Genomic DNA, 27,499 nt, shown 5'->3' with positions numbered 1-27,499 from the left:
ACCAGTCGATATACTCAAGGACAGCCTCTGATGGAACAAATGCTCAACGCAGTGTCTGATCACCAACGCGGGCACAATAGGGGAACCTACTCCAAATCTCCGTGTACATAGACGGAAAAGCGAATGTCACTGAATAGGAACCTTGTGCTGGTTGCAGAGCTTGGGTAGGTCTCAACGGAGTGAGGTCATGTACAAAACCTGTGTCTGTCATGGAGTCCAATATAATCCTACAGTCTCTCAGTCTGCTTAGCTCACGAACTAGCTTCTGCGGGGACCACATCTTCGCCCTAGTCTTGTTAGGCATATCAGCTTGACGAGGATGGGGGCGGAAGGATGGGAAGTACTCGTAACTCTATGTCTGCAACAGTATCAGACAATCAGCAATAGTCTTGCACCCAGTCCTTGTCGCCATACCCAGTTGGCGATACATGTTAGCCAGCGTCACTGCACCCCAAGCAATCTCATGGGGATCCCCTCTCAGTAAACTCGGCCTAGAACTATTATAACCCTCTAAAAAAGTCTTTTCCTTTTCCTTGATTTCCAGCCATTTACTACAATTTCTTATTTTAATAAACTATTAATAAAAAACTAAAAGCATAAAAAAATATATTAAGTTATATTCATTTTAGTTACGCTGACAATATTAATTTAATAAACATTTAAGTAAATTTAATAAACACTTACAATCATATAAATTATTAACAACTAAAATAATTCACACATATAAACAAATAAACAATTATTATATTAATGAATATTCAAACAACTAAAATTTAATTAACAACTAAAATAAACTTTTATTAACAATTATTATCTTAAAAAATGATTAACAACTAAATTTTAATTAATATATTATTATTATATTAAAAAATAATTAAACATTTAAATAAATTATTTAAATTCAAAACTAATTATTATAATAATATTATCATAATATAATAATATATTAAAAGAAAATAATTTATTACAACATTTATTAAATAATAATAACTTAAAAAATAAATTAAATAAACAAAAGAAATTTCAAAATTAAAAAAAAAAAATTACGAGTCGCACAAAAAGTGCGACTGAACCTAGGAGGAGTCGCACAAAAGTGCCACTGTTCCTAGGTTCAGTCGCACTTTTTGTGCGACTCGTAATTTTTTCTTTTTTTTATTTTGAATTACATTAAAATAGAAATTACCTCGAGTTTTTGTTAACGACTCCTCCTAGGTTCAATCGCACTTTAGCTCCGATTAATTTTATGTGTAGATTTTGTGTTTTTTGAAGTGATAAAAGTGTTATTGAATGAGTTTGAAGTATTTTATAGAAGTTTTAAAATTTTTAAGTCTAAGGGCATTTTCATCATTTTATTAAATTAATTTAAAATAGAGACGACGATAAAATAAAAAGGGTGGCGAAAAATAAGAATCCGGATAAAAAAACATTGTAACTAGAATTTAAAAATCTTTAATTGACGCCTGACGGTTTTTCTCTGACGAAAAGATTCTATATTTCCTGTGCAAATAAAAACTTTTCCTCGTCTCTTACAATTTACAAACAACCAACTTCAAGCAAAAAAACCACCCATTTCCGTCTACTCAAATTACAAATTACAAGTGATTGTTCATCCCTGCTATTTGGTTTGTGTTATTTTCCATTCTCATTTCTCTATGTTATATGATTTCACTCAAGTTCTTTTTCTTTGGTACTGGATATGATAGTTCAGATTTGTGAATTGTTTATCTTTTTACATTCATTTTAACTTGGTTGAATTCTATTGTAATTTTTGTGAAGTGGGTATTTTCTTAATTAAATGTTCATATCTTTGTCATTTGGGTTAATTTTTGTTTTTACTTTCCCAGCTTTGTTTATTGAGTTTGAAAGACTAGTTTTTTTGACACTTCAAGGGTACCTTTTGTTCGATGTCTTTTTTCTTTTGCTTTTTTATTGATGGTCACCTTCATTTGAAAGTTGTAGAATTTGTTGGAATGGTTCATCTGACGAATCAAAGATGTGTACAAGTCACTGTAGAGCTCCTCCTCTCCTTGCCATATGATTTTGGGCAGGCCGGCAGGGGCGGTGTAAAAATTGACAAAAATTTTATAGGGCCTGTGCAAATTTCAGAACTTAGGGTATCTTTTTAACTTTATATCTTTAAAACACTTAATATGTATACTACATAGTTTAATACATAGTTTATACTGAGGCCTCTAATTTTTTGGAGCACTATGCGATCGTACATTTTGAACATGCTTAGAAACTCTTTTGGGATGATACTCCTAATATTTTCAAGTGTGCACCTTGCGTTTTCCCGATTGCATTGATAATGAGTCCAACTCAACCATAGTGTCAAAATGCGGTAACGCTCGCGATCGCGGTGACGGAACGCTGATGCAGTTATCATAAAGCCTAAATTTCGGTTGAAACCATAAGGCATCACTTGATGCGGTCCAAAACATGGTTTTTTACACCTTTACAACGCGGGAAAAACCAGTTCGTTTCTTTTGAAAACCTTTACAACGCGGCCGATGCGGTGCGATGCGGCCTTGTTTTTCCGCTATGAACTCAACTTAACAAATTTCTCATCTTTTTATAGTGTAATGTTGCTTTCTTTATTACATTGGGATCTGATAAATGGTTATGTTTTTATATTGAGTGATGATGTTCAATTGTAAGGGACAACTGAATTTCTGAATACTTTCCACATTAACTTCATGTCATTGATTGAGAAACATCAGAAAGTGAATATCTAAGTGTTTCATGTTTGTAGTTTCTTGTGTGATTGCAAGTTGGGATTTGGAAGGAAGTAGTCATATATTCGTATATTATAAATAAAGCGTGAAAAAGAAGATACACAGCAACGAAATTTCATTAGTGAAAGGCGTAAAGTGGCTCCCACCTAAGCTGGGTTTGGACAGTCGGATAAGTTGAAAAAGGAAGATAGCTAACATTTATTTTTAACATGTAAAAAGTTTATGTATAATTTTTCTGATATGAACTAATGATTGTCCTATGGAAGCAGCAGGCTCGAAGTATAGGCTCACATTGCCACATAGATAGTTGTTTATGTTCATTCAGTAACCACTATTCAATCTACATTTTTTTGCATTTTGATGGTGAGTTTATGAAATGCATGTGGACTGTGGTAGAGTAATAAGGCTGTTGTGTAGGTTTCATCAAGTCAGTCTAGCTTTTCTGAGGTTACATGCTACTTAAATGAACAAATTATTGTACAAGCATCATAGGGATGTCGATCTCAAGTTCTTGACTTGTGAGCTGCTGAGATCCTCTTAAATTTTTGTCTGTATGTGTGTTGCAATGCGAGTTATGAATTTAAATGAACCAAAAAAGGGGGTAAATATTTGCAGAGAAAGGGTTACTTCCAGTAACAGATAAATAGATTGAGTGAAAACTAGGATACTATACCATAGTGTAAAAACAAGACCACATCGCATCGACCGCGTTGTAAAGGTTTTCAAAACAAACAAACTGATATTTCCAGCATTTTTGGGCTGCATCAAAGGATATGTTATGATTCGACCATTTTTTAGGCGTTACAATAACTACATCACTCTTGTTACTATATCGTTCTGTTACCGCAATCACAATCATTACCGCATTTTTACACTATGTTCCATACACTTTGGGAGATCAATTGGATTTAGTTGTCTGAAATGAGCTAAGATCTATCACATTTTACTGCTTTGAGTCTGAGCCTTTTGTTTTGAATCTGATTAAGAAACTCCATAGGTCATTTTATTTCAATTGATTCCTATTTTACTTAATATACAGGTTGAAAATGCCTGAAAACATTACAGCTGAGAATCTTATGAACAACATATTGGAAACAATATCTGAAGGCATTCATAAACAGAATTCTGGTTCCTTTTTTGAAGAGGAAGTATCCAGACCTGTGTCTTCTCAGTTTAATCGTCTTTTTGGACGTCGGGATCCTCTGCATAAAGTTTTGGGAGGTGGAAAGTGTAAGCTTGTTCTTCTGTATTTCGATTCTTGTGCTTTTCCTTCAACCTTATGAAAAGGGCAGTTATGTTTTGCTCTTTTCTCTTGCTTGTAAGAGCAGCTGCTGATGTCTTGCTCTGGAGGAACAAGAAAATTTCCGGCAGTGTTTTGGCTGGTGCTACTGCTACCTGGGTGATTTTTGAATGGCTGAACTACAATTTTCTGTCCCTTGTCTGCTTTTCTTTGGCTGCGTGTATGCTTGTCGAGTTTCTTTGGTCAAATGCCTCTGGTTTCATTAACAGGTTATGTGTTGCTTAAATTTCCAATATTCATGGGTGCTATCTTAAGTTAACGTTCTTGAATTCAGCTTAGAATGTTTATACAATCTGTGTGTACAGGTCACAAGCTGAAGTTCCACAGGTCCAATTGCCGGAGGAGTGGTTTGGTAATGTTGGCTTGGCAATTGGTAGAGAAATCAACCACACATTAAGATTTCTTCAAAATATTGCTCGTGGTGGAAGCTTGAAGCCATTTATTCTGGTGTGTAACTTTGTTTATTCTTCCCTTTATAATTCCTTTCTCATTTCCCTATTTAACACCACCCGTCCTGATTTTCTGTTTACTTGATAAAACACTAAATGATATTCTTTATACAACTCATTTGAATAATAAAAAAATTATACTCCTGATAAAACACTTTGAATGAGCTATCAGACAAGCATTAGTACGTATTGCTATGTAATATGCACCCCTAAATGAAATTTGCATGATAGGACAGTCTAATTAGCTACATCAATAATAATGAGCACCTTGTGCTTACAAGAGATATCATTTGAGATTTCATAATACAACATTCCATCACCTCAACCAGGGGCGAATGCCCATAGTAGGCTATGGGGTCATTTGTCCCACCTTATTCTTTCTACCCTTGAAAAGTTTGGTGTATTTGTTCAGGTATGATAAAAAATGTAAATTAAAATTATTGTATTGTACCAATTTGACATATAAATAACTGAAAAAAGAATCTCATTTGAAAGTAGTATATAGTATAATGACGTTTATCAATTAATTTGAACGAGTATAAATATATAATAAGCTATAAGTTTTTTGTATTGGAGAGACTATGGTTTGTGGGAAAATACAAATGACTACTTTTCTAACAAAAATTGGCAAAAATCTAAAATCTCTTAGTCAAATAATAATTATTTGATATATCTAAGTTTCATATATGCTTCATATTTATCTATGGTAACTGTATTAAATTGATAAATTGAATAGTGCGAATTACTAATTACAAACATTTTAGTAATATAACATTGACTTTGTTATTGACTTCGACTTTGACTTTTTGAATCCATTTAATGTAGTTTTTAGATCAACTACCGACCCCAAGTTGGATTTTGGGAGTCAGATGTACCCAAACTTGATTAATGAAGTTGAAAAATAAATGTTGCAGACAATAAGGTTACAGTTTTAGGGGATAAAAATGGAGCATTCTTACCAAGCAAAGTGCTTCAAAAACATGAAAGAATAGTAGATACATTAGCAGAGCAAGAAATTACATTAAGGGGGTAGTTATCAAGAGAGATATGGAGGCGAGAATTTGTTGGTGTTACTCTATTACTTACTTTTCTGTTATTTTTGTTTCTTCTCTACCACTTGAATTTTGTTGCTAAATGTTTTATCTAATGCCTAAAGTGTTTCATCTTTAATGCTTGGTCACAGAGGATTGATCTAATTTGACATTAACTACTCTGTCTCTTTGAATTTGACTCATTTGATCATTTTTTGTGAGCTTTTTTGGTCAAATGGAACATAACCAAAGGGACGGATGGAGTATCTTCAAAATCTATAATTACTTAAGTGCTAATCATCAAAACCATATATTTGATTAAGTGCTTTATCTTTTACTTTAATTTTGTAAGGAACAATGTTTCATCTTCTTTACACTGTAATTGAGCATACTCTATCATCAATTAATGGTAAATATTATCTCTGGAATCTTAGAAGTTGACTTGTGACTTGTGACTTGTCAGACGACAACTACTATTCAAATTATTGATATTAAACATTGGCTTATTGGTGTGGTCTTGGAGTAAGAAAGTTAAACAAGGTGTTACGTAGAAAGTTCTAAATTTTCAGTTTTCCCATTCTTTCTTTGATTAATTTCATGATAATTTAGATCAAATATTATGTTGTACATGCTTGTGTGCATATCTTATGCATCAATAAGGAAAGCTTGGTTTGAAGGAAATGACAATCATACATCACCTTATGTCCATGTTTTTTTTCTATAGATTTAGGGTACATTAATTCATCAACTTGTTTCACTCAATCAACACTTAATTTGAATCAAACATTACATTACTTAGGAAAGTTGTCTTTTGATTGCAATTAAAATGTATAAAGAGACATTAGATAATCAACAACCATTCATGAATATTGATGAGCGAACAGAGCAAGAAAACACGAAACAACAACCTATCACACCCGTTCGAATGGTCGCGAATCGCGATCAATCATTGCACCTCTTGCGGGTGCGGCCAACGTTGTGCCCAAAAATTGTATTTTTGTGTATTTCCCACCCTTCGTGCATACATGCACATCTTGCGACTACTTTGTTTTGCGATGTTCGTGAATGAAATATTTGACATTTAAACTTAGTATATTACACTTCCAAATCAACTATTTAGAGTATGTGAGGATTAAAAAACTTCAAACACGTTATATTAGCCACCAAGTACGGATGGCAATGGGTATTGGACCCGACCCGGATCCGTGGATCCGTATCCGTTTTCACGGATCTGGGTCCTAAAAAATTGGACCCGTCGGATCCGGGTCGAATCCGAATCCGTTTAAATTTCACGGGTCCGGATCCGGATCTGAGAAAAATAACCAGACTCGGACCCGCGGATCTGGAGGACCCGTTTTTTTTTTTTATATATATTAAATTATTAAATATATATAATCTTCTAACTACTACCCATCCTAACTCCTATTTCCATTTCATTTTGCCAAATCTCCATTTCCCTTATTCCCTCCCAGACTCCCCGCTCCCAGTGACCTAGTCCTACTCTCATTTCGTCTCATACAGGCCATTTTTCTTTGTTTTGACTTACCAATTTTTACAAATCATTTTCATTTTGATTGAGTTCATTTATTATCAATTGTATTTTTATAAAAATGCTGGCCTTTTGATTATTTTTATTTACTCTTGATTCTCAACACTCTATATTTGCTTGCTGATCAATTTACTGGTTAATCGGTAAGTATTAAGTTTTAATTGTATTTCTCTCTCAAAAATTTAATGTTTTTAATTTTGTCATGTTGAATAATTTAAACTTGTCTGGATTATGTTGTTTATCATTGTTAATTCAAAAATAGCTGGTGATCAATTGTGAAATTATATATATTATTATCATTAGTCTGTAAATATAGCTTTATTGCAATCTCAAAACTATTAAAAAATACAAAAAAAAAAAACAAAAACAAGTCAGACCCATTTTGGATCCGGATCCGGTACTGGATCCGTAATATCCACGGATCCGGATCTGGGTCTTGCAAAACTGGACCCGCGGATCCGGGTCCGGATCTGGATCTTGTTTTTGACAAACGTATCTGGATCGGGTCCATCTGGACCCGGTCTAGATCCGACCCGTTGCCATCCCTACCACCAACTTTCATCTTGTCTTTCTATGTAAATGTCATTAATTATTGAATTTACATCTAGTAAATCACACTTAACAAATGATAGCAATCTAATGTTGTCATAGAGGATTGAATCAAAGTATACATTTTATCACTTGATGTTTTGTACAACAAAAAATGTATAAAACAAACGTAAATCACACAAACGATGAGAACTTAACTTTTAATCTACTATCACCAATTACTTGTCGATGTTGCAATCTTGAGATACCAAACTTTGAACACAATGAAGATTTAATATTATTTTGAATATCACTTGAAAATATCACTTGAAGTTTAGATACAAAAACAAAAAGTTCTCATTGATGACTTATTTACTACACTTTAAGGCTCATTTCTATATTGTTTTGAAAGTTCTACAAAGTCATCTTAGTCCACTTTGATTTTGCTGAAGCAACCACATTTCAAAACTTAGATAGGTAAATTATCTTGTACGTGATTAATGTGTCTCTATAATAAGTCACCTTTATCTAGAACTAATCACAATTATGAGATTTCAACCGCCCATTTGTGATTCAACTCCAATTCGATTTCATATATTTATTTATGTAACCGTAAATTTTGGGAACAATTACTTAAACATTATGGATAAGATTATTGTAACAAATTGTTAGATATTTTATAGGAGTACAATTAATAACTTAAAATGTATAAAACAAATGTAAAGCACGCAAACGATGAAAAATTAACTTCTAATCTTCGATCATCGATTACCCTTTAATATTACAATCTTGAAAAACTAGACTTTGAACACAATAAGAGATTCAATATTATTTTGAATATTACTTGAAGTCGTTCTAGGAACTTTCATTATCAAAACATTTCCCCTACATGGTGCTTTGGGTTATAAAACCAAAAAACTGTATTGAGAATAAAATCAAGCACACACCAATTCTAAGGACAAGGAAAGGTTGTTAAATAGGTGAACAATTGATCAGAAAATTATAAGCATTTGTGTCTTTGTACGTTTGGATTTTGAAAATTATGCAGAGAAAAGCATATTACAATCATACATCAAGTTATGTCCATCTCGCTAATTTATAGATTAAGGAGACATCAATCCATCAATTCTTTCATACAATGAACACTTTGATTGATTGAAACATTACATTACTTAGGAAATGTGCCTTTCCATTACTATCAACTGTATAAAGACAAATTTCATAACTAACAACCATTCATGAACATTAATTAACAAAACAGCACCGTGCAATGATCGCATGTCGCTACCAAGCTACCAGCGTTCTGCACAAAACTCTTGTTTTCACATGTTTCTCGCACTTTGTGCACATATGCACATCTTGCGACTACTTTGTTTTCCTATGTCAGTGAATGAAATATTTAACATTTAAACTTATTATATTCTACTTCCAAATCAACTCTTAGATACACTTAATATCCAACACTTAATATGGGTAAGGGAATGGTGGGGAAGCCCATTGAGGAGCGACTCACTGGCCACATTGGGTTCTAAGTTGTCATCACATGTAGGTTTCACTAGATAATTATAGATCTGCACATTATCATCGTTATAGGAGTTTCATCTATGTCACCATCCTCTACTGTTTCGGCCACCGCGGCCTCTACCACTACCACCCTCATTACTAACACCACCAGCACTATTACCCCGCTGCTGCAACTGAAACGTTTGCACGTATGAAGGTCTTGTTTAACAACAGATGAGGTTGTAATGTAGAGGCAAGCAAGGCTGCGTGATTACTTGATTGATCGTTACTGCATCGTGAACCGTTGGTAACTGTAAATTATTGTAGGCCCAAGAGGTCTGGCCTACTGTTTGATCTTCTTATTCATTCATTTGCTTCTTTAGTTCTTGGTCACAAAGGTAAGCTGCAGCACTTTGATAAAAAGTCTTTGAAGTATGCTGATGTTCTAATTAAAGTTAATTTCTTTAACGCTCATTGCATTGCAAGCTCTTGTTTTGGGTTTTGATCATGATCTCTGAAAGCCTTGGATTAAGTGTCATTGATGTAGAAACTAATCCCTTATATGAAGCTCTGGAATGATAGCTAGTTTGGTCTAGTAGGCTGCCTTGCATTAATTTGAAATGTAATCTAAATGGCATTTAAATTTGAGCTTCTAACTTGTTGAATCTCCTGTTGCCTTGTCTTATGGGGTCCTTCGCTTTATGGTTGCCTTTAGTAGTGGTGTGACTCTGTAAGGACTGTTAAATAGTCTGTCATTTCATCAAGACATCTTTTCGTCTCTTTGTTTGAATGGTCTATTATATCATAAACGATGTTATTCAGCTGCTTCTGCCTGATCTTTTGTGCCCCTTTGGGGGATTGATGTATATTGGCTTTAATACAAGCTGAAGTTCCATAATTCCAATTGCCAGATTGGTTTGGTAATGCTGGCATCGCAATTGGTTGAGAAATCAACCGAACGTTAAGATTTTTTCAAAATATTGCTTGTGGTGGGAGCTTAAAGCTGTTTATTCTGGTGTGTACCTCTGTTTGTTCTTCCCTTTATATTTCCTTTTCCGAATCCGTTTCTAACCGAGTCGTTCCTGAACTTCTATAGACCCGTGACGAGACACTAAGCAAAATTCTCTACACCACTCATTTTGAAAAGAGAGGATTGTTCAATAGTCTGTTATGTCATCAAGATTCCTCTTCATTGGCTCTTTCTTTGAGTGGTGTACTCTATCATAAATGATGTTGTTCTGCCGCTTCTGCCCGATCTTTTGTGCCTGTGTGGCTGATTGATTTATATAGACTTGACTACTGCTTTCTTTTCCCCATTAAAGAAAATGTACCATCCTCCAGATGCTACTCAGAAACGTTCGAGTTTAAAGCTGCGTACAATTTCTTTTCTGGTTTCTTTCTAATTACATGCCCCATACATTTTCTTTGACTCGTGTAGGATTGGTTTGTTTGAAAACTACTTCACATGTGAGGAAGATCTTACATCACTAAAATAGTGGTTGTGAACTTGCATTGCTTGCTGAGTGATTCTATTAGTACTATATGGTTTTGGGTGTATATGCCCTGTGGGTGACATAGAAGTCACAAAAGAATTTCAATTTCACTAACAGAATTATTTTTCACAACATCAACTAGTTGATAAATAAAAGAATAAGAAAAATCTAAAGAGAAGGGCGGCCCTAGGAGTTGCATCATTCCAGTGACGCTCGAAGGTGCAGCGAATAATAGAGCCATCCGCCAAAGTTCACTACACCTTCGAGCCTCACTGGAATTATGCAACTCCTAGTGCCGCCCTTCTCTTTAGATTTTTCTTTTTCTTTTTCTTTCCCTTAATCATAGTCAACCTAAACTAAGAAAACCAAAACATAACTAACATCTCCAAATTCACCATCAACTTAAGCATTTAATCACTCACAAATAAAACATTGATGTGCCCTGCCGAATTCTTCTCTATGTTGCTTGGAAGATGCCTACTTGGCTAAGAAAGGTTGTTTATGTGCTGTGCCTTTTGAGCCATTTCGTTGTCTATGTGGTTTTATTGGCCTAGATTTTTTGGATGTGATTAGAAGTGTTTTAATTAAAATTTAGATGTGAAGCCATGAATGACTCCATCATCACTTCTAAAATTGATTTATATGGTGGTGATTTGTAGCTAGCTCCTTGGAATCTGGTTGGTTGTTCGTTGTAGGTTGTTAGGGGCTATGGTACGGTGGTGAGTTGAATACTTGAATATGAAGTTTGAGTTCTTGTAAGAGAAGTTATGATGTTGCATCCATCACTTCTAAGTTATTAATGTTTTCATCATTTGCCTTAGATTGCATTTATACATTCTCCAGAAGATTGTTCAACACCGGCATACTCTTTAATGTCACTATTCTTTCATCTGTTTTTTCTTGTCAAACTTCATATAAACTCGTCCACACATGCAGAGAAATAAATTAATATAGGATCAAGAATTTTTTTAATAAAATCATTTTGCTTTATCTTTAGGTTGTATCAGCCTTGGTGGCTGCTGCTATCATTGGGAGCTGGTGCAACTTCCTTACTGTTATCTATCTTGGTAAGAGTGACTAAAGCTTAATGCGCTTTATAATTTCGTTTTTCTACAATTGAATCACAATGCATATGCTCATTTTTCAATGCTTATTTTGTGTATTATCTCGGTGTAACATGAATTGAATTTACACTCTTGTTTGAATCCTGCTCATCTCTTTAGACATCTGCATATCCTTAATAGGTTTATTTCATATATTCACTAACATTCAAGCATCGTCTTGGTAATGTTCTTGCTAATATATGGGTGAATTTATGAACCATAGATCCCCACCATCCCAGCTCTTTGATCAATTTGTTGGTTATACTTCACTGGATTAACAAGCTTACATAACAAATTATAATGTTCCGCTGGTTTTTCATTAATGCTGCCATAGTCTTTTGTAGGGATGATATTGAATATACATGGTCCTCTTCTAAAGATAGATGATGATCATAGAAGAGGTGTAAATTTTATATGTCGTAGCCAACTTTTAGTCATGTCTGCACAACTGCCTTCTTAAGAAAAATACTACGAGACGGAGTTGCTGTGTGTTATTATTGTATTGTAGTTGCTCATGTTCTTATATCGTCCATGGTGTCAGGTTTTTTTGCCGCACACACACTACCAGTTCTGTATGAAAAATATGAAGATGAAGTTGATGGGTTTATAGACAAGGTCCTGAACCGCGTGACACACCACTATAAGAAGGTTGATGCTAGTTTCCTCAGTAAAATGCCCACCAGAACGTACTGGACAAAGAAACACGAGTAAAAGAATAAGGATGAAGATCTCGTATTTAAGCGGTGGACTGAGCGTTAGTGACTACGTAATTATCGATTGTTAGGAACTTGTGTAGTCATTAACTTCTGTACATGGAAATGCATGCTAGATAAACACTAGCTCTTGGCCCATCTCTTTCAAGAAAATAGAGTGGCATATATTTTTAGTCTTGTTAGTTGTTTGCTGATAAAATTTAATATAAAAGCATATTTTCCTAACATATTAAGTCTCTTTGATTCAATGATTTTTTGTGGACCTTGTCTACCATCATGCAATTTTATTTATTTATTTATTTATTAATGTGAAGTGGTATAGATGAGGGTTGGAAGCAAGTGAGCATCTGATATATTAGCATCTTCAAACCCCCTCTTCGATCTGGGCTTGACCTTGGCTGTTAAGAATTTCTGGGAGGCCTCTTGATGCATGTACGGGGTGGAATGATCCAAGAACCCTCTTAATGTCTTCAAGAATATGGCCAAGAACACTATGAATATACACAAAGAACAACAAACCTTCTGTTTTGTGTGCAAAACAGAAGGGTGACAAGAACAATCTGTGGGGATGGTTCTATGTCGTGGATAGAAACAAATTGGTCTTCACTCAACCAATTGGCCTCTTCCTCACACTAAGATTAAGATTCACTCTCCTAATCCTCGTGGGATTGATTGAATACCTCCCTTGCTTCACTCATAAAGGTAATACTCAAGATGTAATTGCTCACAATTACTGAATGGACTTTTTCATTAATCAACAACTGAGTTTTTGTTACAATGGGGATGCCCTTATATAGAGAGCTATCAACGGCTAGTTGGGGGTTTTAACAAACTAAACTACCCCGTGCCTATTATTACAAACACATGCATAAAACAAATCAAAACAGAAACATGAAAATAGCCTAAGTATTCTGACTTCAGCCTATGTCCAGAAACTGACGAGTGTGGGACCTTGCAGCTGTTCCCATGGGCTTTGTGAGGACTCTCTGTGTGCTCCTTGAGTCTTGGCCTCTTCTCCCATGTCTAAAGATGCCATTCCTCGAAATCCCACGCTCATACACACTCCAGGTTAGCCTTGCCAACGCTTGCAAGGTAGGCTGGTCGTCAGATGCTTGTTCTGTTGCTGGCATGCTTCTTTGTATGTTACTGTTTTGCTTGCAAGTTGCTGGGAGGTCTTTTCTTGCTTCCTTATAACCTTGCCATGCTTCCACATTGAAATTTAATCTACTTTGAAGGTGATCTCCCTCCTTTAAGTAATGAACAGCAAGTTTAGTGGGCTTAGTGCATGGAGGTTCAATGGGTTTTACCAATGTCATGATGCAATTATGCTCTTCTTGTTTGATATTAAATTGCGAGCTATTCATAATTGCATCAATCCCTCCTTCTTTAAACAGAATTGTCCTCAATTCTGCGTGGCCCTTATGTTGGCTGTAGTCACCCACGTTGCAAGTCTTCAAAATTCCATAGCAATTTAGTAGGTGCAAATGTATCTCAGTCAAAGTTCCTTCCTGCATCATCCTTTGCTTGCTGTCTCCTCCTGTGTTGGTGGAATTCCTTCTGTTCATTCTTTGTAAGTGTACCACTTCGTTAGCTTGGTGTTCATCATTCATATGGTACCTACAACAATAAGAAAAGTCGGTAATGGTGTCTTCTATGAAATAAAACCCACTTACCTCACAGCATGTAAGTGAGCTTCCTTGGTACAGTGTGTGCAATTCAGTAACATCATCAGGTAGAAGTTTAACGAAATTCAGATCTAGGGCCTTTTCTTCTAATGATGTCAAAGTTTTAGATTGTTGTGGACCCAGGTTATCACTAATTTTCTTAGTGAACAAATGCACAGCTGCTCTCCTTCTCTCACTTTGATTCAAATCATGGCTTATCTGCTTCTGTTTTGTGGAGACAGCCATGGTTTTACATGGGGGTAAGGGTATAAGATCCTTTAGCTTCCCTTCATATTGGATGGTATAGATGTTAGTAAGGCCATCATGCATGGAATGTCTATCATGTTGCCACGGCCCTCCCAACAGTAGATGACATGCGTTCATGTCTAATACATCACACAGCACTTCATCATGGTAAGAACCTATCGCAAAGCTAACTATACGTTGCTTCTTTACATATCCTTCAGCCTTATTGTCTAACCAACGTAGCTTGTAAGGATTATGGTGGTCAACAGTGTTTAATCCCAGGTCCTGCACTAGTTGTTTGCTCACACAATTGGTTTCACTTCCTCCATCAATTATGAGGCTGCATACTTGATCCTGTACCCTGCATTTGGTCTGGAACACACTCTCCCTTTGGTTTGTTTGTTTCCCTCCAGGTGTGGCATGGAAGTTTCTTTGTATAAGCAGGTGGTAATTACCTTCCTCAGGGTATATTTGCTCGATGTTTTCCCCCTCTGACTCACTACTCTCAGGGTCTTCAGGATTTGTTCTTTGAAGTGTTCCTAAGTTAGTTAATATGTATGAACCCTCTGGTTCATCAGCAGGTGTGGGTGGTAGTATCACCTTCTCCTCTCCATCCTTAGCCACTAACATAGCCCTAGGTCCCCTCTCCCTATTGTTAATTTCAGTCCATTCCAAGTTAGTGAAAGCTCTTGCATTAGGACATTCATTCCTATAGTGCCCATGGGCCATGACCATGGCATTTAAAACACACAACATCTTTCATAGGTTCACTGTTCTTGGTTCTGTTTGATGCTACTGTATGTGGGGTTCTGTTGTGTAGCCCAGTACCTGGTCCCTCTCGTGCTGCACTACCTACGGTGTTGGGTTTAGGTGGTGCTGATTCGAATGGCTGTGCACAGGTAGTCTTCTTTTTAGAATATTTTTCATAGGTTATGGCACTATTACATGCTATGTCAAAGGTCAAGTGTTGCATGACCTCAAGTTTTTCCCTCAAGTCTTCTCTTAGGCCTCCTATGAACTTGCCTATCTTCATTTCCTCGGGTTCATTAATGTCACACAGCACAGCAAGCTTTTCCCACTCTTGAATATAGTCTGCTACAGACTTGCTGCCTTGCCTAAGTGTGCTCCACTGCACATAAAGTTGTTGTTTATAGGATGAAGGCACATATTTTCTCCTAAGGTGTTTCTTCAATTTACCCCAAGTATTGATTCTCTCTCTGTTTTCCCTCCCCCTCTGTTTCTGCACCCCATCGAGCCAAATGGCTGCCAGCTTGTTCATTTTTATCTTAGCCAACTTATACTTCTGTTCTTCCGGTGTGTCCTTGAACTCAAAATACCTCTCTAATTCAGCTTCCCATTCTAGGTAATTCTCCGGATTATGGGTTGTTCCTCCAAATTCAGTCACATCAATTCTCATGGTCCTGTCCTCAGTGTTCCTTCCATGGTTCTGTACAGGCATATTTCCTTCTTGTTGGTTCATGGCTAATCTAGCTACTGTTTGTGAGAGTTGTTGGATGGCCAAGGCCATTTCAGCAAATCTTTCATCATTATTCATGTTGCTCTTGTTACCACAAACAAAAAGATCACCACAACAAGTTTTCAAGGCTAACAATTTGAGACAGAAACAGAAACAAGAGCACAACAGGAATGTAGCCAAAATTCTTCTGTTCAGCAATGAGATTTCAGATTACTTGATGCAATGATTATACCGGAATGTGATATGATGTAAGACAATGCAAAAATTAAAGTCTACATAATAATCAAAGAATCTAATTTGTTCAATTGTTTACAAAGAATCCAATGCAGCAAACAGTAATGGAAGAAATTCAGATGTTCAATGACAAACCCTAATTTTCCAGAAAAATTTTCGTAAACCAGATTGTTATGATCAATCTTTGAAAGAAAACATAATACTCAATGATTCACAACAAATTCTACCCAATTCTTATCAGAAATTACATTCAAAACAATCAGAGAATCAAATTCAAGAAGCAGAAATCGCATTTATCAATTTTCGCAGCGAAGATTATTGTTCGAACAGTTAAATCGCAATTGTCATCAAATTTCAACAAACATTCACTTAGGACGTTCAAGAATTGAATGTAAATGAATTAGTAAACAAAATTTGATATGTATAATGACTCAGAAACAAAATATCATCAATCAAATTGAAGCACATTCATTCATGCGAAAATCAGTTTTTCAGAATTTTCCATTCCACATTCAAATTCGTATTATGATCAAATATTTTCTATAATCCTTGATTACAAATGAATGATTAACAAAGGAAATTGAAATTAAGAGATTATGAGATTGAATTCGTACCTGAATTTGTGAAAGTTGAAAAAAAATTGCACAATACCTGTTTTCCAGATTGTTCTTACCAGGCGTGTATATTGCCCTCTTTTACCTGATCTTCTCGACTCCTCTTGATCGTGTCCCTTCTCGAAACGCGGCTCTGATACCAAGTTGATGCATGTACGGGTTGGAATGATCCAAGAACCCCCTTAATGCCTTCAAGAATATGGCCAAGAACACTATGAATGTACACAAAGAACAACAAACCTTCTGTTTTGTGTGAAAACAGAAGGGTGACAAGAACAATCCGTGGGGATGGTTCTATGTCGTGGATAGAAACAAATTGGTCTTCACTCAACCAATTGGCCTCTTCCTCACACTAAAATTAAGATTCACTCTCCTAATCCTCATGGAATTGATTGAATACCTCCCTTGCTTCACTCACAAAGGTAATACTCAAGATGTAATTGCTCACAATTACTGAATGGACTTTTTCATTAATCAACAACTGAGTTTTTGTTACAATGGGGATGCCCTTATATAGAGAGCTATCAACGGCTAGTTGGGGGTTTTAACAAACTAAACTACCCAGTGCCTATTATTACAAACACGTGCATAAAACAAATCAAAACAGAAACATGAAAATAGCCTAAGTATTCTGACTTCAGCCCATGTCTAGAAACTGACGAGTGTGGGACCTTGCAGCTGTTCCCATGGGCTTTGTGAGGACTCTCTGTGTGCTTCTTGAGTCTTGGCCTCTTCTCCCATGTCTAAAGATGTCATTCCTCGAAATCCCACGCTCATACACACTCCAGGTTAGCCTTGCCAATGCTTGCAAGGTAGGCTGGTCGTCAGATGCTTGTTCTGTTGCTGGCATGCTTCTTTGTATGTTACTGTTCTGCTTGCAAGTTGCTGGGAGGTCTTTTCTTGCTTCCTTATAACCTTGCCATGCTTCCACATTGAAATTTAATCTACTTTGAAGGTGATCTCCCTCCTTTAAGTAATGAACAGCAAGTTTAGTAGGCTTAGTGCATGGAGGTTCAATGGGTTTTACCAATGTCATGATGCAATTATGCTCTTCTTGTTTGATATTAAATTGCAAGCTATTCATAATTGCATCACCTCTCGAGAGAGTAAAGCCCTACAATTCCTCATTTTCATATTATGTTTCAAACTATTTGATTTTATTTAATTTAAGAAATTGAATACAAAAGATTATGTAATAAGCATTAAGTAATAACTAATAAGTTATAAGTAATAGGATAATGAGACATGTTTAAAGTGAGCGTAGTTAAACAAGTATTAAATATTTTATTATACTATTTAATAAATATTTAAATATTTAAAGTGTCAAATTAACATTTATAATAAAATGTCAAATAAATAAAAGTCGGAATTTTTAGTATACTAAAATTAGATGTTTTGAAAAATTTAGTTGCTCGAAATGTGATAGATACATCCACAATTATTTTATTTAGTGTCCACTTTTCTTTCATTAAATTTCTTAATTAATAAAATAATATATTTATCATCTTAAATATATTTTAATTTTCTTAATTTTTCCATAACATTTATTGTCGGAACAAATTTAAAGAAAGAACGTAGTATTTTACACACAATCAAAAAATGAGAAAGGACATAATTGAAAGATTAAACGGCAAGAGCAAATATATTTTTAGCATGGGGATCTGATCAGCATGTTGCCTGCCTTTTGTCAGAATTTTTTTTAGGAATAACTGAAGATAGTGACAAAACTCAAACAAAATTTAGGGGCCAAGTTAACAAAAAAAAATTAAATTCATCTAAAATATACTTAATCAGTACAACAAAAAATCATAACGTAAGTTTAAGTCAAAGTAAAGTTCGAATCTTTTTTAGCACTTTAAACTCATTTATAATTTTATTGATAGTATTTGTCTTTGTTATTTGTATCCTAATGTATATCACTATTCTATCAACAAGAAAATTGTCGCCCATTTTGTTATGAAGTCTACTCTTTACTATCTTCATTGCCGAAAAGGCTCTTTTCATGGTAGCACTGGATGAAATTAAAATAGAATTAAAACATATGGATGAGATTAAAGAAAAGTAGTGGATCATTGTCTAAAAATAAAAATTCTCAAGACAAGACCAATAAGACAATAAATATAAAATGAGTGGGACAGAATGAGTAATAATTACCGGTTCCCAATTTCCGAATTTCTAATTCAATTGCTAACCAAAATACCAAAAGTAAAAGCTAATCTGTCGTATGTAGTTTTTAATTTCTTTCTTCCTGATTTGAATCTTCTTTCTCCCCTTCTTCTATTCCCTTTCATAGCCATTTGCATGGTAGCTATTGTTTCTCTTATTATTCTCTTCTTATTAAACACACTAACTATATATATTTCAACAATTCAGGTTTATAATTGTTCAATTAGGGATTAGGGTTTCGTCAATAAACCTAGGGGGCCAAAGGAGGAGGATAGTCAAATTTATGATGTCCAAACACCACAGAAATATGGGTTAACGAGTGATATTACCACAAAAGAAGTAGAAGAAGCTCTCAAAAAGATGGGGGAGAACAAAGGCGGTCGACCTAAATAACAACCCGATTGAGATGTGGAGGGGTTTAGGAGAAGAGGGCAAGTGTTGCTTGAGTAAGCTCTTTAATGTTATTTTGAGGATACGTAAGATGTTAGAAGAATGGAGGAACAACACACTAATACCTAAAACAAAGGCAATGCACAAGTATGCGGGAACTATAGAGATATTAAACTTCTAAGTCACACAATAAAATTGTAGGAAAGAGTGATAGAGAGGAGAATTAGACAAGAAACAGTGATTAGTAAGAACCAATTCGGTTTTATGCAGGAAGATCAACCATTGAGGCTATTCATGTTTTGAGGAGATTGATGGAAACATATATGGAGCGGAAGAAGGATCCACATATGGTGTTCATCGACTTGGAGAAAGCACATGATAGCATACCACGACGCTTCATCTGGGATAGCCTCAAGGCTAGAGGTATTTCTTTAGTGTACATTGAGGCTATAGGGAATATGTATGACAGAGTATCAACTAACATTTAAACACCAGTGAGGATAACAGAGTCTTTTCCGGTTAAAGTAGGACCGCATCAGGGATCGACTCTTAGTCCTTTTATTATAGCACCAACACTAATCAAGCTTATCACTGATTAACAAGCACAACAATATGACACCTGATATATGTAAGGATTTGGGTAGATTAGGGCCGAAGCCCTACGTCTAACTGCGGTGGGAGTCGTCAACCCTCCAATACAATTATGCTCGAGCTTCTACAAGAACGGTAGCTATTCCCCTGTCTTACACCACATTTTACGTGCCGGCTAACATGTGCGTCGAAATTTTACATGCCGGTCCATGGGTCGACATTACCTTACTATCAAGGTCATTCAATCAACACACAAATAATTTCACACAAGCACATCACATTTTTACTACTCAAGTTGACTTTGACTTTGACTTTGACTTTGATCAACTTAGGTGGTAACTTCCTTTATTTAATAAGATTCTTAATCATAATGTTAAATTTACCTTTATGCCATTATAAGTTCATTACTAAGTTTTTTTACATTAAACTTTATTTATAACTTTATCTTTAATAGTTTTCTTGTTAAATAAATTCAAACTAATAACTTAATACTAATAGTCTCCAATTTGACATTTTTCACACGTAGCTATACTAAAATTTATTTCTTTTGAAATAAATTCCCAAAATAAATATTTTAGTTGTAAAACAAATAAAACGTATAATTTTCCAAAAAAATAATCAATATTTCTTGTAATACATGAAACTTAAATAAAAATAACAAGCTAAAGCTTTATAGCTCACGAAAATCAATATCTCTAGTGACAAAACAAGTAAAACTCAAAATGTCACAAAAATCAATATTTCTTGTGTAAAGCAAGTAGAGCTTAATTTATTTTAATGTTTTCATAAAAATCAATATTTCACACATGATTTAAAGGCAAGTTTACTAAAAATACTTTTACATATTTTTACATAAATTTTTGATCAAGTAGTCAACTAAAGAAATATTTTGTACAAACTAGTTATTCAATATCACAAAGGTTACTTTTTATTATGAAATCTTATATATTCAAGAAAAACACTTCAATAATTAATAAATCATAAAATTTCTCAAAAATATCTTTTTAACTTGGTATTTTATTATTATAAAAAATATAGCTTGTTATAATTTAAATAGTAAATAAAACTTGTTCTTTAATATGGTAGTGGTGGATTAGCCTATGAGTATTTTTGGGCATTTTTCACTTGAAAAAAACTTAATTTAATTCCTCATAGTAAATCCTAAATTTAAATAATTAACATTATCATTAAAAAAGTAGAAACTTTTACACAATACCTTTTAAATTTACTACAACTTTAACGATAAGTCTTAATATCAAAAATAAAGTATAATAACAACATTCTTAGCATAATTATACTCAAAAAATGTTCATACAATAACACACAACTTTATAAACCAACTTAAAGGCTAATATAAACATATTAACAATAATGCTAACATAAACATTCTTAAATATATTAACATTCCTAATATAACACATAAAAAGAATACTTAATATAACTAGAGTGTAATTTTTCACCCAACTCCCTAAACATGTTCAAGAATTACTAATTAACATACAAAAAAAATAGTTTTAGCATAAACACAATAAATATAAACTTGATCACAGTTTCATTAAGGTTGCGTTTGAAAACAAGTATTTCATTTCAAATTGCAGATTTCAATTATGAATTCATTAATAAAGAATTTGAGAACGATAAGATTTGAGAAGTCATTCTCAAATCTTCATCTTTAACCACTTTTAAAACATTGGTGAATTTGACTCAAATCCAAATTTAAAATATTTTTATTTCCCAAACGCTAACTTTGAGTCAAATCCATATTTTCAAATGAAATCAACATTTCCAAACATAGCATAAACTAATTTCCTACTTAAAAATACTCAACATATTTCATACTTAGCATATTATAAGGTGAATATAATGTAAAATTCCTCAAAAAGAGCAGGGTATTAAATTATACCATATTAACACCTAGGTTGCACTAAAACAGACACGGACACGGACACAGACACGACACGGGTACGGGAAAACGCCAACTTAAAAATGGCGGACACGGGGACACGAAAATGGTAATATAATAAATATATCAAATCAAAGATAATTTTACAATCTTTCATTTGATATTTTGTAAATAAACACTTTAAAAACATAAAAATCACATAAAATGCAAATAAGTACCAAATAAACAACATGAGTATTTAAAATAAGTCATACAAATTCAAAAAAAATTTAAAAATTTAAAAATCAAATTACAAACACATTAAAAAAACCACAATTAAGAATTGAACTCTTAAGAAAAAATCACATTAAATTTTTTTTTTAAAACGTGTCCTTCACTCTTGCCGTGTCCCTTTGCTTGTCCCTTACGTGTCCTAGCCGTGTCCGCGTGTCCGAAAAAATATTAAAATATTGGACACTTCATTTGGCGTGTCGGACACGGATTTTCGCGTGTCCGTGTCCGACACGGGACACGTCTGCCAATTGGCGTGTCCGTGTATTAGAGATTAACACCAAGAGTTAGTACTAAGTACTAATTAGGAAAAAAATAAGGTCCTCCAAGCTAAATACTCCAAGCTCCAATGCTCCAAAGTGATGTTCATATAAGCTCCCAAAATAAATTTTCAACTCTTTAAGTTAGTGTTCTAAACTCCATTTTCTTAAGTTTCATCAACTATATAAAAAAAATAATTAGGAGATGAATATAAATGTGTTACTTTGTAAAATGAAATTAGAAAGTCGATGGAAAAGAAAATCAACAGGCTTAAAGCCTTGATAGTTCACGGCTAGGAGGGGCTTAATTAGGAGGTGTTTTGCTCCAATTTGCTAAGTGTTAATCACAAGAACATGGGTTCTTTTAATACTAAGCTTTGGGGGACATATGGGTCTAAGTCGCACTAAAACGGACACGGATACGAATATGGACATGACACGGGTACGAAAAAACGCCAACTTAAAAATGACGGACACGGGGACACGAAAATGGTAATATAATAAATATATCAAATTAAAGATAATGTTACAATCTTTCATTTGATATATGTAAATAAACACTTTAAAAACATAAAACTCACATAAAATGCAAATAAGTACCAAATAAACAACATGAGTATTTAAAAATAGTCATACAAACCAAATCAAAGAAAACCAAATAAATAGGTAAATTTAAGTTTGATCATCACACATCATCCATATGACATCCATCATCATCCTCCGCTACAAAAGTAGTTTCCAACTCGGGCTCATCAAGAGAAAGATCCGCCATGCCAAGACAAATAGAATCTTCCAGATTTCCAAAGTCATCTCCTCCAACATCCCACAACCTTGTTCTTCCTTGTTATAAGCCTCACCTCTCCTTGAAAGAAAACGAAGATTGTTATGAATGTACACCAAATCTTGAGCACGTTTTGGTGCAAGTTTGTTTCTAGTACATGAATGAATGAATTTATATGTGCTCCAATTCCTCTCACAACAAGAGGAAGATGATGGTTGTTCTAACAACTTGAATGCTAATGCTTGAAGCATCGGAACTTGTTAGCCATAAGTTGCCCACCAATGCTTTAGAGCTATCAAGTACATATCATTTAAGCATTCTAGTTCGGTAAATACACCACCATCTCTTGCCGAGAAAATAGCATACTCCATATTAACCTTTCTTCTATCTTCCAAGTCTTGAAACAATCTTCTAAAGCAATTGAATCTTTGTGTGGAAATTTTATTGTCAGCATGTGGAGCAACTCTACCGGGGACCTCTTTAAGCCACGTGTCACTATAATACCTTTTAAATACATAAAAAAGAAGAAAATTTAGTTAATGCATAATCTAATGCTTTAAACATTTAAACATACAAAAATATATAATACCTTGGATTCAAAGAATGTGCCAAACAATGAAGTGGAGTGTTGCTTTTCTTCCAACGGCTAAGAAGTATTGTTTCGACCACACTAAAGAAAGAAGAATACTCATGCCTTTGCTTATGCTCATGGTTATATATGATCTCCTTCACCTTTGAAATCATTGAATCCCAATTTTCATATACTAGATGAAGTGATGCTTTGTCGGTGTCACATGCTCTTATCATGTCATAAATGGGACGAGTAAAATTAAGTATGTAATCAATGTTGTCCCACCAATCGTCATTTAGAATCTTTTCCGTCTCAAGTATAGCTTGTCCACGATGATCATCACGATATGTGGACCAAGCCTCACTAACAACCATGGATTGAAAAGTAGTTTTAAGAAGTTTCGTCCTCTTTAGCATGACAACTACTGAAGCGAAGCGAGTATACCCCACAGAAAGAAGCTTTAATGGAGAAAACTAATTAAATATAGCTAACCTCATTGAATGGTTCATTATGTAGTTTTTGACAAATAAAGCATCTCCATGAACTTCGGTTATCCAATGATACTCATCTTAAACCTCCTCATTGTATGAAACATTTTTAGCATTACAAATATTTTTAAAAGCAAGGTTAAGAGTGTGAACAATGCATGGTGTCCAAAATATATGTGGATATCTACCCTCTATAAGTTCTCCAGCGGCCTTGCAATTGCTTGCATTATCAGTGAGAATTTGTACAATAAATTTGTCATCTCCAACTTCTTCAATGGCATCATTCAACAAACTAGCAATAAAGTCTTTATCCTTTACCTCTCCTAAGCAATCAACGGCCTTTAAGAACAAAGGACCAACTTCACAAGCCACCATGAGGTTAGCTAAAGGTCTCCTTTGTGGATCACTCCACCCATCACTCACTATAATTACCCTTTTTCCCTCCAAGTAGCCTTTGTTGGTTCTAAAAGCTTTTCAACATTTTCTTTCTCTCTATCTAACAAAGTAGTTCTCATTTTATTGTAACCAGGAAATGTGCTTTAACTCTAGTATATGAACCACTCTTTATTTGTTTGCAAAAGTTGCATTGCCAAGTATAATTACCCCCACCCCCACCCCCACTCATTTTGTCCCCTTTAACAACATATTTCCACAAAGGATAAGAACCGAAATCATCCTCTTCATTTGTAGCATCACCACTAACATTGCATGAATCAAAGCCACTAGCCCCACTACTAGACACGAACTCTTGAAATTCAAACAACCACAATTAAAGATTTAAAAATCAAGATTTAAAAATAAATGTTAAAACAACAAGTCAACAAGATTAAGAATTTAAGATTAACACTAAGATTAAAGATTAGAACAAGATTAATATTAGGATTTAGGATAAAGAGTGAAAATACCTTAAACAAAATCAAAAATTTCGATTTTTAGGGATTAGGGTTCGACTGTGTTCGAACAATCGAACTTCGAATCTAGGCTTCGCTGCTTCGAGGCTCGAGCAACCCACAGCAGGCAGCAGGCAGTAGCACCGACAACGTCTGTGATGGAGTAGGCGAGAAGCAGCCGGCGCCGGGCGGTGGGGTTGTGCGGCCGTGTGGAAGGGCGACAACGACTGGAGGAAGAGTTTTTAGGTTTAGAGTGAGAGAGAGTGCGGGTCTGCGGGAGGGAGTAATTGAGTAACCAAGTCCCTGTTTTCGTTTTTTTTATTTAAAAAAAACACGTGGGGCACGTGTCCCTTCCGTGTCCTTGCCGTGTCCGTCGCGTGTCCTTGCCGTGTCCACGTGTCCGGAAAAATGTTAAAATATTGGACACTTCATTTGGCGTGTCGAACACGGATTTTCACGTGTTGGACACGGATTTTAACGTGTCCATGTCCGACACATGTCCGACATGCGACACGCAAGTCCTGGGGCGTGTCTGTGCTTCCTAGATATAGGTAAGGGGATTTGGATTAAAAATTAGAAAAAATCTTGGCCCATGATTTCATATACAAACCGTGGGTTATAGAAGTAAGAGAGGGGTTGATTTTTTTTTTTGGTCCCAGAAATTTTCTTGTACAAGTGTACAAGTATAAAATAATATGGGTAGGTTTTGACCAAAGCAAATTTTTGATGATAAAAATTAGTTTAGGTGTTAAACTTGCTTAAAAATTTAATCAAAGTTAATGATAAAATTATAGTAGATTAAAATAGCTTAGATAAAAGTGTTAAAGCCGTTAAAATAATAATTAACGAAATTAATTTATAAATAAGAATTTTAAACGTAAAATTTTAGAAAACCAAAAATTAAAATAAAAACAATTTTAAAATTTTCGTAATAATAATAATAAAAACCTTTGGGCTATCAACGCTCATCTATTAATGTGGGACAATATTATTTAATTAAATTGATAGGTAGTGAGATAATAATCAAGAATTAGGAGTTAAATTGAATGAATTAAGAATTAATCGTAAATGATTAAAATTAAGAATTATATTTTACCCTATTACAACTTGCTAAATATAGTAAGTGGTAAGTAAAGGTCAATCCCACAGAGACTACAATTACTAATTTTAAAAATACTTCTAAATTATTTATTTTAATAGAAAATATGCAAAGTAAAAAGATGGGGGGAATGAGTTGTAATTATACTACTAAGAACTTAAAATAAAATAAGCTTAATACAAGAAAATAAAATACGTAAAGTAAATAAAAGAATAAACCAATAAGAGAAAGTAGTAGCAACATGTATTTTAGTCATTGGCAAGATTATCTTTAATCATTGATTAATTACAACTTTTATATGAATAGGCGGTCGTAAGATTTATAATATTCTCGTAAATCCCCTGTTAACCCTTTTATATTAGCTCACTATATGTACCCAAGATAGTAAAGCCCTAGTGTTCATTAATCCGATTTTAATGAATTGACTGCTTTAATTTTAGGAAGTCTTCACCAACCATTAAATTTAATTAAGGAGACACCCTATAACCCATCTAAATTCAATATTATGTAAACTCTAATAATAAAACTAGATGCAGTTATTATTACTAGTTGTTTCTTAAATAAAACTAACTAAACAGAGTTCAATTAATTTTAAAACAATAACTTATGCAAGAATAATTAGTGTACCCAACAAAATTAATCTTACATAAATTTAGAAATAAAAACTAGTTTACATAAATACTCAATAATAAAGTTGCATAAATTAAAGACCCATTTCAAATCTCATAATAATAATATGCCAAGACATTAATAAATGTTACTACAAAATAAGATTACTCTAAGTTAAACACGACAAAGTAGGGAGAATTAGAGAAATTCATTAATTAAAACTTTGATACAGAATAAGAGACTCAAAAGTATTTTTAATCTCTCTTTTCTCTTTGCTTAATTTTATATCATGAGAATATGTTACACTTTATTTTTTTTGGATGGTAAAGATTTTATTTATAGAGGTGAAAATAAGTAAAAGACAAAAATATCCAAGTTGCAAAATATTATGGTTGAGAATTGAACACATGAACCATAGAAATAAGGCAAGCTTCCACCACCTAGCAAGAGAATTTTAGTTGAAATTTACTTCTTGACATTTAATAGCACTTATCTAGTTGAGTTGTCTTGAAATTATTACAGCCGACTTCTACAACTGTTTTGTCATATTTGTAAGCTAAATCAAGCTTTGTACAAAACATAAAAGTTGTAGATCTTTTCGAGTAGATGTCCGTAGCCTAAAAAAAGCCTGATTTGGAGTCCGTATGAGTAAGATATGCCCATTTCAAAACTGGAATGTCATGTACTTCGCGAATTACATTTTTTTCCGTTCGGCTTCAATGTTCTCATTTCGTCCAATTTTATTTTTAATCAAAAATCCTACAAAATGTTAATAAAATTATATAAGTGTAGATATTAACTCATAAATTAAATATATACTAAATATTATATATTATTTAATA

At 34.1% G+C, this 27,499-nt stretch overlaps 2 protein-coding genes across 3 annotated transcripts; one reads left to right on the top strand and one right to left on the bottom strand.

Moving 5' to 3' along the window:
- The first annotated feature begins 1,334 nt into the window (after nt 1–1,334).
- Nucleotides 1,335–12,682, top strand: LOC130805258 (reticulon-like protein B8). 2 transcript variants are annotated; one of them, XM_057669949.1, is made up of 6 exons: nt 1,335–1,622; nt 3,775–3,965; nt 4,064–4,244; nt 4,341–4,482; nt 11,586–11,655; nt 12,233–12,680. In XM_057669949.1, exons 2-6 carry the CDS (start codon nt 3,782–3,784, stop codon nt 12,400–12,402), a joined length of 747 nt encoding a protein of 248 aa, XP_057525932.1. In that variant the 5' UTR covers nt 1,335–1,622; nt 3,775–3,781; the 3' UTR covers nt 12,403–12,680. The 2 variants fall into 2 exon arrangements, with proteins under 2 accessions (XP_057525932.1, XP_057525933.1); XM_057669950.1 differs by having other exon boundaries at nt 1,483–1,598; nt 12,233–12,682.
- A 10,578-nt stretch (nt 12,683–23,260) lies between these two features.
- LOC130805531 (uncharacterized) lies at nt 23,261–24,434 on the bottom strand. The gene is made up of 3 exons (XM_057670303.1): nt 24,147–24,434; nt 23,590–24,029; nt 23,261–23,504 (listed from the first exon to the last, which is right to left on the bottom strand). The coding sequence occupies exons 1-3, from the start codon at nt 24,432–24,434 to the stop codon at nt 23,261–23,263; spliced, it is 972 nt and encodes a 323-aa protein (XP_057526286.1).
- Nucleotides 24,435–27,499: the final 3,065 nt, after the last annotated feature.

Source organism: Amaranthus tricolor, chromosome 2, assembly GCF_026212465.1.
Source record: "Amaranthus tricolor cultivar Red isolate AtriRed21 chromosome 2, ASM2621246v1, whole genome shotgun sequence".
In the NCBI taxonomy this organism is placed as follows: domain Eukaryota; kingdom Viridiplantae; phylum Streptophyta; class Magnoliopsida; order Caryophyllales; family Amaranthaceae; genus Amaranthus; species Amaranthus tricolor.
This window is presented reverse-complemented; position numbering and strand designations above follow the sequence as displayed.

What these genes read in the sequence shown, in the direction of transcription:
- LOC130805258 (XM_057669950.1), top strand. Translation starts at nt 3,782, where the DNA reads ATGCCTGAAAACATTACAGCTGAGAATCTTATGAACAACATATTGGAA. An exon ending in AGTTTTGGGAGGTGGAAAGT is followed by an intron (nt 3,966 to 4,063) that starts GTAAGCTTGTTC and finishes TTGTAAGAGCAG; the next exon opens with CTGCTGATGTCTTGCTCTGG. An exon ending in GCCTCTGGTTTCATTAACAG is followed by an intron (nt 4,245 to 4,340) that starts GTTATGTGTTGC and finishes CTGTGTGTACAG; the next exon opens with GTCACAAGCTGAAGTTCCAC.
- LOC130805531 (XM_057670303.1), bottom strand. Translation starts at nt 24,434, where the DNA reads ATGGTGGCTTGTGAAGTTGGTCCTTTGTTCTTAAAGGCCGTTGATTGC. An exon ending in ATGTTTCATACAATGAGGAG is followed by an intron (nt 24,030 to 24,146) that starts GTTTAAGATGAG and finishes TCTCCATTAAAG; the next exon opens with CTTCTTTCTGTGGGGTATAC. An exon ending in GCACATTCTTTGAATCCAAG is followed by an intron (nt 23,505 to 23,589) that starts GTATTATATATT and finishes TGTATTTAAAAG; the next exon opens with GTATTATAGTGACACGTGGC.